This window comes from Myiozetetes cayanensis, unplaced genomic scaffold, assembly GCF_022539395.1.
Source record: "Myiozetetes cayanensis isolate MyiCay16 unplaced genomic scaffold, myiCay2020 scf10, whole genome shotgun sequence".
Classification (NCBI taxonomy): domain Eukaryota; kingdom Metazoa; phylum Chordata; class Aves; order Passeriformes; family Tyrannidae; genus Myiozetetes; species Myiozetetes cayanensis.
Window position 1 is genome coordinate 4,617,519 of NW_026086605.1, and position 12,995 is coordinate 4,630,513.

The 12,995-nt window shown below is 41.0% G+C and overlaps 1 protein-coding gene across 2 annotated transcripts in view; it reads left to right on the forward strand.

Annotated features, from left to right (window-relative positions):
* The window catches only part of DOCK1 (dedicator of cytokinesis 1), a 263,338-nt gene that overhangs the window by 228,412 nt on the left and 21,931 nt on the right, over nucleotides 1-12,995 (forward strand). For both annotated transcript variants that reach the window (XM_050305334.1, XM_050305335.1), the window contains exons 43-48: nucleotides 76-160; nucleotides 868-954; nucleotides 4,206-4,382; nucleotides 5,050-5,133; nucleotides 9,398-9,535; nucleotides 11,638-11,783. In XM_050305334.1, the coding sequence (XP_050161291.1) occupies nucleotides 76-160; nucleotides 868-954; nucleotides 4,206-4,382; nucleotides 5,050-5,133; nucleotides 9,398-9,535; nucleotides 11,638-11,783 (717 nt within the window). The remainder of the gene's footprint in view (nucleotides 1-75; nucleotides 161-867; nucleotides 955-4,205; nucleotides 4,383-5,049; nucleotides 5,134-9,397; nucleotides 9,536-11,637; nucleotides 11,784-12,995) is intronic.

Here is a 12,995-nt window from a genome sequence, read left to right on the forward strand (position 1 = left end):
GAACTAGAGTGGTCTTTAAGGTCCTTCCCAACCTGAACCATTCTGTGATTCCATGATTCTTTTCCTTTTTTCCAGTTTCTACAGGGTGAATGAAGTCCAACGTTTTGAGTATTCACGCCCCGTTCGAAAAGGAGAGAAAAACCCGGACAACGAATTTGCGGTAAAAAATGTTAAAGAAAATAGCCTAAACTTTGGGTATGGTTGTTTATTCTCCTCTATTTTCAGAATCTGAACCATTCGTTATCATTGAAAAATTGTTGAAAAATAAAATTTAGGTTTTAAGTGATTATTTTTCCTAGAGGTTCAATGACACCTGTTTGTCATGTTCTGTTTTGTACCAATACGAAAAAAAATGGGCAGAGCTGTATTTGCAGCTGTTTAGAGAAAGGATTTTAAACTGCTACACCTGAAACAATAGATGTCTCTTGCCAAAACTTCCCTTGCTATGAAGATTCCAGTCAGGCATCTGAAGATCTTTTTTCACTAATACCTTTCTCAATTATTTTTTTTTATCTTTTTTACTAAAGCATATGTTTTATCTAATGGTCAATAAAACTCCTTCCCTGTGAGGGTGGGGAGGCCCTGGCACAGGTTATCCAGAGAAGCTGTGGCTGCCCCATCCCTGGAAGTGTCTAAGGCCATGCTGGACAGGGCTTGGAGCAACCTGAACTCATGGAAGGTGTCACGTCTTGGTTTTAATTCAGTGTTGCTGCACCTTCCCCACAAGCAGATACCATTTGAAATCCCCCCCTGGCTTTGTCACATCTGTCTTGCTGTGGTTCCTCTTCCTGCTGAGAATGTTTCAAGGCTTTGCTTGAGTTCAGAGCTGTCCATCTGATAACGTGAGGACTTCTGTTCCGTTTGCAGAACATGTGGATCGAGAGAACCATCTACGTGACAGCCTATAAATTACCGGGGATTCTGAGGTGGTTTGAAGTCAAATCGGTTTTCATGGTAAGATCAGTTTGGCTTTATTGAGATTGCCTAAAAAAATGGGGGGTTTGTAGAGCCAGGGAGCCAGGAGTGCAGCCAGCTCTCCTGGGTCTTTAGGGCAAGGGCTGATTGATTAAGTTCTTGAGCACTTTTATTAAGTATTTGTGGCTCCCAGCAGGCCAGTATAGCCCTAAAAGGAAGAAGGACTTGAGGTGGTGTAGGGAAACCCTGCCCCATCCTAATGAATCGAGCCTGAATTTTATAAAAGAGGATTTGGGTATTTTGATTTTCATTTATCCAAAATATACCACAAATCAAATGCATTGTATGTGTCTGCTTTTCTCACCATTTGTGATTAAAGGTTGTTTTTGTTTCTTCTCCAAGTTTAGCTAAATATGCCCTCAGCAACCTCACAGAGTAACTCCAAATTACTCATTTCTCTGTTCAACCATTTAGACTGTTTAGATAAGACATATCCATTAAACGCCTTTAAGATTAAATTATTCTTACACAGCTGTAATTTTTAAGGAGCAATAAAAACATTGTTACTGCGGTTTTTAAATCTCTCTTGTGAGGCTTATTTTTAAAGGAAAAGAACAATTTGCATATGATTAATTAAAACCTTTTTCATTGCTCCATTGAGGTTATGTTGGACAGTTGTGTTTGGATGAACAGAAGTAATGCAGAAAATTACTATGGTATCTATAGTAACAGAATATGAATGTGATGTGTGACAGTAATAGGCAGCTGAATAAAACACATTGAATTTTTAATGAATTTTGTAGTTTCAATACAATCCTGATGGAGGAGATTGTATTTAACCTCTTGATTGCAAAAAGTCTTGCTTGGAAAGGCTGGCAAACGTGGTGAAAGTCCCTTTTCCTGACAGGCAGTTTGTGTCCACACACCCCTAACACTCTGCTTGGCATCCAAATGGGCAGAAATCCTGGGAGATTTGGTGAGTCAGGATTATATTAGTTGCACAGCTGAAAAATGATACCAGAATGGAACTTCATACTGAGTGGGAAGACAAGCTGTAGATAACTTTTGACCTCCTCTGGCTTAGTTACTACAAAATGGGTATTGACTTTCTGCAAGATCCCTGTCAGCTAAAAGGCTGGGAGTGGGATCACGAGGTTACATCCCTGTAATGCTAAATTGTGATTATGGATACAGATATTATTGATCTTTTGCTAAGCACCGAGATATTCAAGCAGCTTTGCACGTTTCATATTTTATTGATGGAACTGGGATATCTTTAAAGGAAGAGGTGAGATCACATCAAATCGGTGCTGGGAGAGCTGGGTAATTTAATAAATGCAGTGTATTATGTTACATAACCCACAGGAACATGCAGAATTGCCTTAAATCTATTGGCTTTTAAAATTCCTTCTGAGTACTTTTACCTAAACCTTTTCAGTCTGTTCATTATCTGCAAGAAATTTGGGACCCACATTCATTTTTCTGTATCTGATTTGGTTTAGCTGGGCACAAGTAGTTGTATGGGAAAAATTTGCTGAGGCCAGCCAGTGAATTAGAAACAGGATTTGGACTCATATTGGGTTTTGAAAAGCACAAATTCCAATCTCTGTTTTGTTTTTATCTTGTAATTTTGTAGTGGTGCAAATGTAGCAGGAGTATGTAATTCCTGGCCCAGAGTGAGCAAGCCACTGGAACAAGGCTCATAATTTACATGTGTAATAAATAGCTTTCAGTAAGTGCCAAAGCCCAGTTTATTGTAGTGGGAAGTGCAGTTCTCCATCTGCTTTTAAAAAAGCAGAGGGAGGGTTATAAGAGTAGTAAAAGAAGGGAGAATGAGAGAGAAAGCCATGATTGCTGCTGCAGAAGAGTTAGAGAAGCTCTGTCATCTCAATGAGTGCTAATTTCTGTAGATGCTCAAGAGCTTTAAAAGCAATGGTTCATCAACACATTATTGCATAATTATAAACCCATTAATACAAATGACAGAATCCTAAATTTAGCCTGTAATGTTCACAACAGTTCTTGATCTGACACATCTTCAGATGTGGAATATGGCTTTACTCTCCCAGTCCCAGCTTCCCCAGTGGCACATTCAGCTCTGTCCAAGCCTGGACTGCTCCCTGTTCCCAGCAGAAACCTCAGGCTCCTTCCCTGCCTTCCAGAATAATTCACCAGGCAGGCTGCTAAAAATGCTAATTAAAACATCCTTGATGTAATCAGCTGGCAGGTGTAAGAGTAACAACTAAAGAGATTTGATTATAAGTGGTTCTCAGAAACAGGGTAAGCAACTGATAGCCAGGTAGAAGCGCTGCTTTGTTTATGTAGCATTTATGTAGATGAGGGTGTAATCAAATATACCCTTGCATTTTCCTCACAGGCCTCAATTAACCTTTCTTTTCTCTTCCTACCACATCGTTTTTTTAACATAAGCAGGCTGTGTCTTCCGGTGAGGACTGTCTACACTCTGGGTCACTGCAATTTAGTAATTTTTAACCCATTCATTAATACTTAAAATATGTTAATACTGGTTTTTTTCAATGTGAACAACTGTCATTCCGAAAGACACAGTTTCTGGGCATTAAAAAAATTGCTGGGGATCAGTCAATTAAAATAAGCAAGTTTCAGACAGTGTAAGAGCTAATTTACCCCATGAAGACATCTGAGGAGTTCTCTTCCTTGAAGTCCAGGCTGTGGGAGAAAGGAAATTTCTCCCTTCAGTTCTCAACATTCTGATGAAGAAAATGTGACCCTGTGGGAAAAAGCCCAGCAGATTGCTTAGATGTCATCTCTTCAGCATATTAAACTTGATGTCCTTGGAAATACACCAAAATAATCGCTGCAGAAACATCTCCTTGATTTTTGAGCTGCTTAGGATTACATTTTTCATCAGAAAATCCACGTTAGAGTTATCATTTCTTTCTTGCTGTTACGTTAAGCTGGATCTTCTTTGTGCTGCTAAAACTCACCGACCCTTAATCTCTGATGTTCTCCCTAATCCTCCAAAAACCTCACGTGGTTCCTGCCAGAGCCTTTCTAAATGTTGTGCTGGGTTGTAATCCGTGGTGCAGCAGCAAAATGCATTTAACTTTCTCCACTGATACTGATCATCATACCAGTTACCTCAGCAGAGAGATACCAAATATCTCAGTGCCTCAAACCGTCCTTTCTGGTATTTACTGGTCGAAAATCAGAAACTGTGAAATTCCTGAAGTGTTTCTGATCGTGATGGTTTAACGAACAGCCGGTTTAAAACTCCGCTCCTTGATTAAAACCTTCGATTTTGATTTCAGGTTGAAATCAGCCCACTGGAAAACGCGATAGAGACCATGCAGTTGACCAATGATAAGATCAATAATATGGTTCAGCAGCACTTAAATGATCCAAACCTGCCCATCAACCCCCTCTCCATGCTGCTCAACGGCATCGTGGACCCTGCAGTCATGGGAGGCTTCACAAACTACGAGAAGGTAACGGCAGAATTCCCTGTCCTGCAGTGCCTCAGCTGGGCCCCAGCACAGGAAGGGCGTGGATCTGTTGGACAGAGTCCAGAGGAGGCACCAGGATGATGAGAGGGATGGAGCAGCTCTGCTGGGAGGAGAGGCTGAGAGAGTTGGGATTGTTCAGCCTGGAGAAGAGAAGCTTTGGGGTGACCTGATTGTGGCCTTTCAGGAGCTGAAGGGACAACAAGGAAGTTGGAGAGAGACTATTTACAAGGGCCTGAAGGGACAGGACAAGGGGGAATGGCTTCCCACTGCCAGAGGGCAGGGTTAGATGGGATATTGGGAAGGAATTTTTCCCTGTGAGGGTGGGGAGGCCCTGGCACAGGTTGCCCAGAGAAGCTGTGGCTGCCCCATCCCTGGAAGTGTCCAAGACCAGGTTGGATGGGGCTTGGAGCAACCTGGGCTAGTGGAAGGTGTCCCTGCCCATGGCAGGGGGTGGGACTGGATGAGCTTTAAGGTCCCTTCCAACACAAACCTCTCTGGGATTCCATGATTCCCTAATTTTCACTTTGGAACTGTTACTGCTATTTCGCAGAACTTTTGGGTCCATTCATTTATCTTTGCTGGTTTTCATTCTGGTAGTAGATGTTGATCCCTTTTCTGAAATTGCTGCTCCTTTCTCTCCCTTTAATAGGCTTTTTTTACTGAAAAATACATGCACGAGCATCCAGAAGATCATGACAAGATTGAGAAGCTGAAGGATCTCATCGCTTGGCAGGTAAAAAATTTGAAGTCAGGTTGGTCAGAGCCAACTGCTGTGGAAAGGCAGCTCAGTGGCACTTTGAGAAAATCCAGACCTTAAACTCCTCACCCTGCATACACTTCTTTGCCATTTAAATCCATCTTGGAACTTGAGCTAAAGTGCATCTTTTCACATCTGCCATCATTTCTCATTTGATAAAACTACGAGGAGCAAACATGGTCAGCCTCTTTATCTTTAATTCCTTTTTTTTTTTAGTAACCAGAATACAATGAAAATCTCCCATCTGTATCAAATGAAAAAACATTTTTCAGGGCAAACAAGAGACAATTCCAGTTTTGTTCCACTGGACATTGTCAAGTGGTCTCAGGATAATTTATGATAAGTAAAAAAAATACCAGTATAGTTGGAAAATGTTTTTTTCCCACAGAAGAAGAAAATGAATCATTGTCTTTTTATATTCAATTTGGTCCTTATAACAAAGGGAATAATTTACATTCCTGTAGGTTTCAGTTTTAGAGGTGATAGAACCAAAGCTACAGAATTCAAAAATAAAGTATCCTCTGAAGGCCATAAAACTATCAGTGAATAAAAACTCTTTTGGTCTGGAAAAAAAAAAAAGGCATTTAATAATTTATTTTTTTTGTGAGCTTTTAGAGAAGATTAGATTTTTGTAGGCTTTAAGTTTTATAGAGGAAAATAATTTGGTCCCAGAAGACTGACTTGGTGTCAGCTCTCTGAGAGTGAAACTTCAAATGAATTTACAAACACACTTTTCCTCAGCAAAGACTCACTGTGGTGGCATTTGTGTATGAAAATAATATTGCAGTCTGGAAATACGTATGGTAGCTAATCACGTTGTATTTGAATTATCCAGTGCTTTAAAATACATGGCTTCCCATCAGCTTTGTAGTTGCAAAACAATAGGAAACAGAAAAACAGGGAGAAGGGGTCAAAAATCATTTTTATATCTGAAATTTCTCGTCACTATAAAAGCCCTTTCAGCGCTTTTAAATGTTTCATATGTACTTGGGGTATCCTCAAATTCAAACTTCCTCTCACATCATTTCAGTTTTCAGCACGCAGGGTGGGATTTGGCTCCCAAGCATTGGCTGGTGCTGGGAGAGGGAGGTGTGAGGAAGCTTTGGGAGGGAGGCAGGGGCTGAATTCATCACGGGCTGACAGTGATTGAAAGCAAAAATGAGTTTTCATTTTTCACTAATGTGGGGCTTGGAGTTTGTAATCACACCGAGATTTGCTCAGTGCTGTGTAAATCAATCTGGAGATATGAAATAGTGGGAGCCTGACAATCCCATTATCAGCTGACCACTTGCATTTAATTTTTTACTGTGCCCTTACCTCTTTCTCCATCGAGCTGTGGAATTCATGCTCTTCAGGATATTATCCTTTTATAATTCCTGTGAACTTTTAATGCACATTTTGGTTCTGTCTATTATTAATCCAGATAAATACCATTAGGAAAGCAAAGTCCATTTTCATCCCTCTTAGTGCTTTTCCAGCTTAGGAAAAACTGTTCCCGTGCAACTGCACCATGTCAAGCTGATCTTTTATTTTAACATGAGGATAATGAAATGATTGATTGAAATTAAGGTAGTGAAATGAATGATTGATGACATTTAGCTAATGTATTTACAGCACAGCAAAACATAAAAATACCATGGCACATAAAAATCCTGTGCTGCTTCTGCAGAGCTGAAAGAACTGCTGCATACCAAAAACGTTTTAATGATCATATTTTATGATATTTCATATTATGGAAGATTGTCTTTTAAGATTCATTTAATAATTCAAATCAATAAAGGTTTTTCATTCTTTTCAGCCAAGCAGATCAAGATTTTTTTTTTTTTAAAAAAAAAAAAAAGGAAAGTAAAATCAAGGAATAATTTGAAGTTGCAGTGGAACTTGATAAAATTTTAAAATCAACAAAGAGTAGAGTTACAAAATAAGTAAGTGCTGTCTTGAGCTGGTTTCCTCTCTCATTCACCTCATTCATTTCTAGCTCTGCTACTTCCATGACTTTATCATTCACCTCTCCAAAGGTGAGGGACACCCTGGATGGTCTTTTGAAATGGAGCCATAAGCAAGCCCAGCCCTTTGTCCAAAGTGAAGAAAATTGGCAATACCATGAATGTAGCAAAATAATCTCTCTGTCTCCATTGAAGATTCATGTTGGTTTAAAATTCCATGTCACTCGTCTCCACATTTCCCTGTGTCACTGCCTGGACAGGAGATGTTGGGAGAATTTTGAAGCAGGGAGAAGGGGGTGAAGCAGAAATGGTAAAATAGTCAGAAGGTTCTTCCTGCACTTGATAATTATTTCAAAGATTAGGTGGTTTTGGACAGGGAGACCAAATATCCCAACTCAGCAGGCTCGCAGCTGCTCTGTAGCAAAGCCATGGGAAGTTTATTAAATTCAGGTTCTCTTAAGGAATAGATTTCCTTTTTCTTCTTCTTCTTCTTTGGCTTCTTCTTCTTCTTTTGCTTCTTCTGCTGCTCCTGCTGCTTTTTCTTCACCTTCATCATCTTCTTCAGCTTCATCTCCTACATCATCATCGTCGTCTCCTTCTCCTTCATCTCCTTCTCCTCCTTTCTCCTTGATCTTCCTCTTCTCTGTTCTCCTTTCTCTTTCTTCTACATTTTTTTTTCCTCCTCCAAATATTGTCATTTATTTTGTGTTGCCTGATTTTCCAAATTGGAGGTGGCTCAACCCTTTTCTCCTCATAAAAGTGATCTCAGAGCTGAAACTTCAGACCCCACCTGGGCTTCACCTTGGTAATTCCTTTTTAATAAAAAAAAATTCCTTTTAAGAATTAAACAGGTTCTTTGAAATGAATGAGCCAAGTGACCAGTTATCACTCCAGCATAGGAGGGTCACAGTGTGGCCTGATAATTATGAAAATTTAGAAATTCTTTTACTTATTCAGAGCAAGGGAACTTTCTGAATTTAATTTTTTTTTTATCAAGTTCAAATCCATGTGGCTGTAAATAAAGTGACTACATTAAAAAAAAAAGTAATTATTCTTACTTCTCTTTGTAGTCCATTTAAATAGTGCCAAATCCCAGAGAATCATCTTGTTAAGATTTCTTGAGTTTGTTCATCTGTAATTCATCTGTGTATTTATTATTCTCCTTACTAATAAAGCTATTCCCTCTGATTGCTGCTCAGTCTTATTAGAAAAATCTGGGTTTAATCAGTATTATGATTTAATTATGAATTATTAAGGAGAAGCCTCTTAGCTTGATTGCTGCAGAGAATATCTAAGTTAGAATCAGAGCACTGTGTGGGCTGGAATGGACCTGGAAGAGGAAATCTTTTTCCTGAGCTGGAGGTAGAAAACTCTACTGGTGTGTCTGCATAGCTGTGGGAATGAAAATATCTCTCTTAAAACATTTCCAAAGGTCAGCTACACCTCCACACTTTGAACTAATTATATAATCCTGGGCTGGCGTGGATATTTTGTGACAGAAGCCTTGAAGATAAAGGATTATTTTCAGTTACAGAAGAGAATGAATGTAATTTTTTTTCCTCTTCTGTTTCCTTCCCCTAGAAAATAAAATATTTTTTCTAAGGAGAACTATATAGATAGAAAACTGTATGTTTTATTAATCAGTGTTGCTCTGCAATATAGATCTGGCCAAGGATGTAGCTCATCTGCAGGTTTAGAAGTAGCTTTTATTAAAGAAAACTTACAACTATTTCCCTCTTTAAGGTTTTATTCTCATGAAACTGGGAAGGGATTTGATTTTATTGACCCGGTGTGAGACTCATCATTCCTCAATTTGCCATTTTATAGTAAAGGATGTATAGGAGGTTGGGAATAGGACACCACAGGAGGATTTGGGCTGTTTGGTAAATCCAGCTGGGTCTCCAACGTGGGATTTCTGGGCAGAACTAGGGGTGTATTAAATTTAAAGGACTTTGGTTAACAGAGAAGATGGAAAATCATGAACAACAGATTTTTAGCTCTTTTTTACCGTATTGTGTCTCATACAATGAATGATGATGATTGCTATGATGATAATATAATCCTTCTTATTGTCATTTTAATGTTGGGTTTATTTTTAATATTCTTATCTTTATGATTGTCATTAGTATAATTATTTTCTTTACATTTTTACTGTTATTATTGCTTTATTATTGCAATTATCACGACTTCAATTATTGTTCCATGAGATCTTTTACTCCCGTGTGGGAGTCCTACCCTGACTCTTCCCTTGGGAGGGACTGGGCAGGGTGAAGCAGCCAAACTCTGCTTTCCAGATCCCATTCCTGGCAGAAGGCATCCGGCTCCACGGGGAGAAGGTGACAGAGGCCCTGAGGCCGTTCCATGAGAGGATGGAGGCTTGTTTCAGGCAGCTGAAGGACAAGGTGGAGAAGCAGTACGGGGTCCGTGCTGTGGTAAGAACCTCGTGACTTCATCCTCCCTTAATATGTGGAATTGCTTTAAATTGCAGCCACTCGTGTGTTCCTGTGTCACAACTCCCACTGGTTAAAAAAGCCACGTGGATAAAGCATTGCCTGCTTGTTCTCAGTGGTCATCAACTTATGAAATACTGAGATATGGGATAAGAGATGTAGAAAAAGCTTTGATGCTTCCACTTCTGAGCATGGGAACAATTTCTAAATTGCCTGACTCTGTTCCTTAAAAGTCAAGGTAATTCTTCAATTTTGAAGGATTTGGGTTACAAAAACACGTTAAAAAAATACCACTTATCGTGATTCTTCTAGAGCTGAATGTCACCTTTCCATAGGTGTGATTCCCTTAGGGATGGGAGGGCTGTGCAATCAGTGTGTCCTCTGGCATCACCCTAAATGTGGGCAGGCATTAAACAGTAACTCCTACTTAATGAGCTTTAGAAGGACTCAAGTTCATGCTTTTCTCCCTGCAACAAACTGTTTTCAGCTGCTGCTTCATCTTCAAGGTACAACCAGAATTTGGTGGTGCTTCCAGCGGGGGTTTGTTCTGCTTGGGAGTGTTACCTAAGGTGGAGGAAGGCAAATAGCCAGCAAACAGCTTTGTAATTGAGAACAGAATTGATGATTCAGTCAAAAGCCACATGGATTGGGTGGTATTGGCTGAACACTTTTGCCTGAGGAAAGGAGGCTCAGGGGGGACCTTCCCTCTCTCTCCAACTCCCTGACAGGAGGGTGGAGCCAGGGGCGGGTCAGACTCTGCTCCCAGGGAACAAGGGACAGGATGAGAGGAAAGGGCCTCAGGCTGTGCCAGGGGAGGGTCAGGTTGGACATGAGGAGGAATTTCTTCACTGAAAGGGTGGTCAGGCATTGGCAGGGGCTGCCCAGGGAGGTTTGGAGTGCCCATCCCTGGAGGTGTCCCAGGAAGGACTGGACGTGGCACTCAGTGCTCTGGGCTGGGTGACAAGGTGGGCATTGGGCACAAGGTGGACTTGATGACCTTAGAGATCTCTTCCAACCTTAATTATTCTGTGATTCTGCCCATAGCAATGGCAGCTTTTTTAATGGGAACACTGAGATCATACAGGGAACATGCCAGCCTTCCTGGTATCCTTGCAACTGGTGCTCCGCTCATGGTCCTTCAAATCCCATCTAAAATATTTAGGAAAATGTTCAAATGGTGATTTATTCTCTAGGAGAACAGGAATAATCGACATTAATGGTAGTTGCGTGTCAGTCACTTCAATAATATAATATCCATTTACATCATGAGGGAGATGACTGGAAAGTCATACACAGGTGGTGTTATCTCTAATTTCACTCAGCCCACAGGAAGAATTGTCAGCATTGATGGAGTTTTATCACTTCTGTCTTCCTTGTACAAAGCCAATTTACCAGTAGTTGACAGGGTGGAAAATATACCTGTAATTAAACAGCATGAGATTCTTATTTGTTGACTGAAAGAGTTCAATTATTTTATGCATATATCAGTTATTAATGACTAACAAAGCTTGGATAAATATTCAGAACTCTGAAATTGTCTGAAACAAACCCTAAACTTTCAGGTGTTTTTTTCTAAACCCAGATGTCACTCTGTAAATTGGCTCTCCTGACATTTTTGATATCAAGTTTCTCTTAGTGAGTTTTTGGGTTTTTGAGGGTTTTTTTTTAGCTCCATTTCATTTAAATATATTGACAGGGCAGTCACTTTGATTGCAGAGATAGATAAAAAAAATATTTGTAGAAAGCTCCTTTTTTAAGACCAGATGTAAAAAAACATTTAAAAACCATTGAAGTAAAGGAATTATGAATATGCTGAGCTGGAAGGGACCCACAAGGATCATCGAGTCCAACTCGTGGCCTTGCACAGGCCCGTCCTCAGGAGTCACACCCTGTGCCTGAGAGTATTCTTGAATTAATGGAATATGCTTAAAATTCCACATGTGCCCAAGAGGACCTAAATATTTCTTCCTGGCCCTTTAAATAAATTTCCTTTACAATCTCTTTCTTTGTTGTTAAACACGAGGTATAAATATAATAACATGATTCTGTGGTTGAAGAGTTAAGATCCTGTGTTTCCCCCGCAGCTCTCCAGCCTGGAGGACAGGCGGGGCAGTCGGCCACGCTCCATGGTGAGATCCTTCACCATGCCCTCGTCTTCCAGACCCCTCTCCGTGGCCTCCGTGTCTTCCATCTCCTCAGACAGCACCCCCTCCCGGCCTGGCTCCGATGGGTGAGTGGGAAATCCTCCTGCAGGGCTTGTCCTTGGGTTTGGAGGGTTGGCATCATACCCAGATCTCTGGGCTGTCACGGTGTTGCTCCTTCCCATCCTCCTGACTCCTCCAGTGTGGCAGCAGGGTGTTGGTTTGGTCTCAGAAGTGTCAGGTTTGTGGTTGGGTTGTTTCCCAGTGAATTTTATCCCAGATTTGGTTCACAGTATAAATAATACTCTGCAAAAACTAGAGTGGAGTGGGGATAGGGTTAGAGTTCCACTAAGTTGGTCATAGGGCTGGAGCACCTCTCCTGTGAAAACAGACTGGGAGAGTTGGGATTGTCCAGCCTGGAGAAGAGAAGGCTCTTCAAGTGCCTAAAGAGGCTCCAAGAGAGCTGGAGAGGGACTTTGAACAAGTGCATGGGGTGGCAGGACAAGGGGGAATGGCTTCCCACTGCCAGAGGGCAGGGATAGATGGAATATTGGGAAGGAATTGTTGGCTATGAAGGTGGTGAGGCCCTGGCACAGGTTGCCCAGAGAAGCTGGGGCTGCCCCATCCCTGGAAATGTTCCAGGCCAGGTTGGGTGGGGCTTGGAGCAACCTGGGCTACTGGAAGGTGATCCTGCCCGTGGCAGGAGGTGGAACAAGATGGGCTTTAAGGTCCCTTCCAACCCAAACTTTCTATGATGTTTTAAGTGCCAGCATAATATTGGGTAAAAACATCAGCTTTTATAGACATTTATCTCAAGATGTCCTGGTTTTTAATCAAGATAAATATAATGCCCTTCTTTATCCTTTTTTACAAAGTGAAACAAAACCCCCTAAACATTGAAACAAATCAAAAATAAAAACCAAAGAGGAGGCAAATTACCCTTTTTAGAGTATTGCAAGTGTATTAGTGCAGCAGTGATCTTTGCAGTCAGTGATGAGATGCTTGTGCAGCCAACCCTGTCACAGTACCCAGGTGGAGCTCAGGAGAAGGAAGGGATTAGTGAACTGCTCAATCACTGCTGCTCACTTTTGCTGCCAGAGGAAAAGCTGCTTATGGCAAGATTGTACTTCAAGACTTATCAAGATATTTCACATGAGAACTGGGAATTCTGTTGATAAGCCCTGTCTCACAGTCACATCCCTCAAAGAACAAAATAATCTGTTTTCTGTCTGGGCTTTCCGTGCAGCCTCAGAAGCCCCTTCTCCCTCTTCCTCCCCCCAGGCATCCCTGTAATCCAGAAA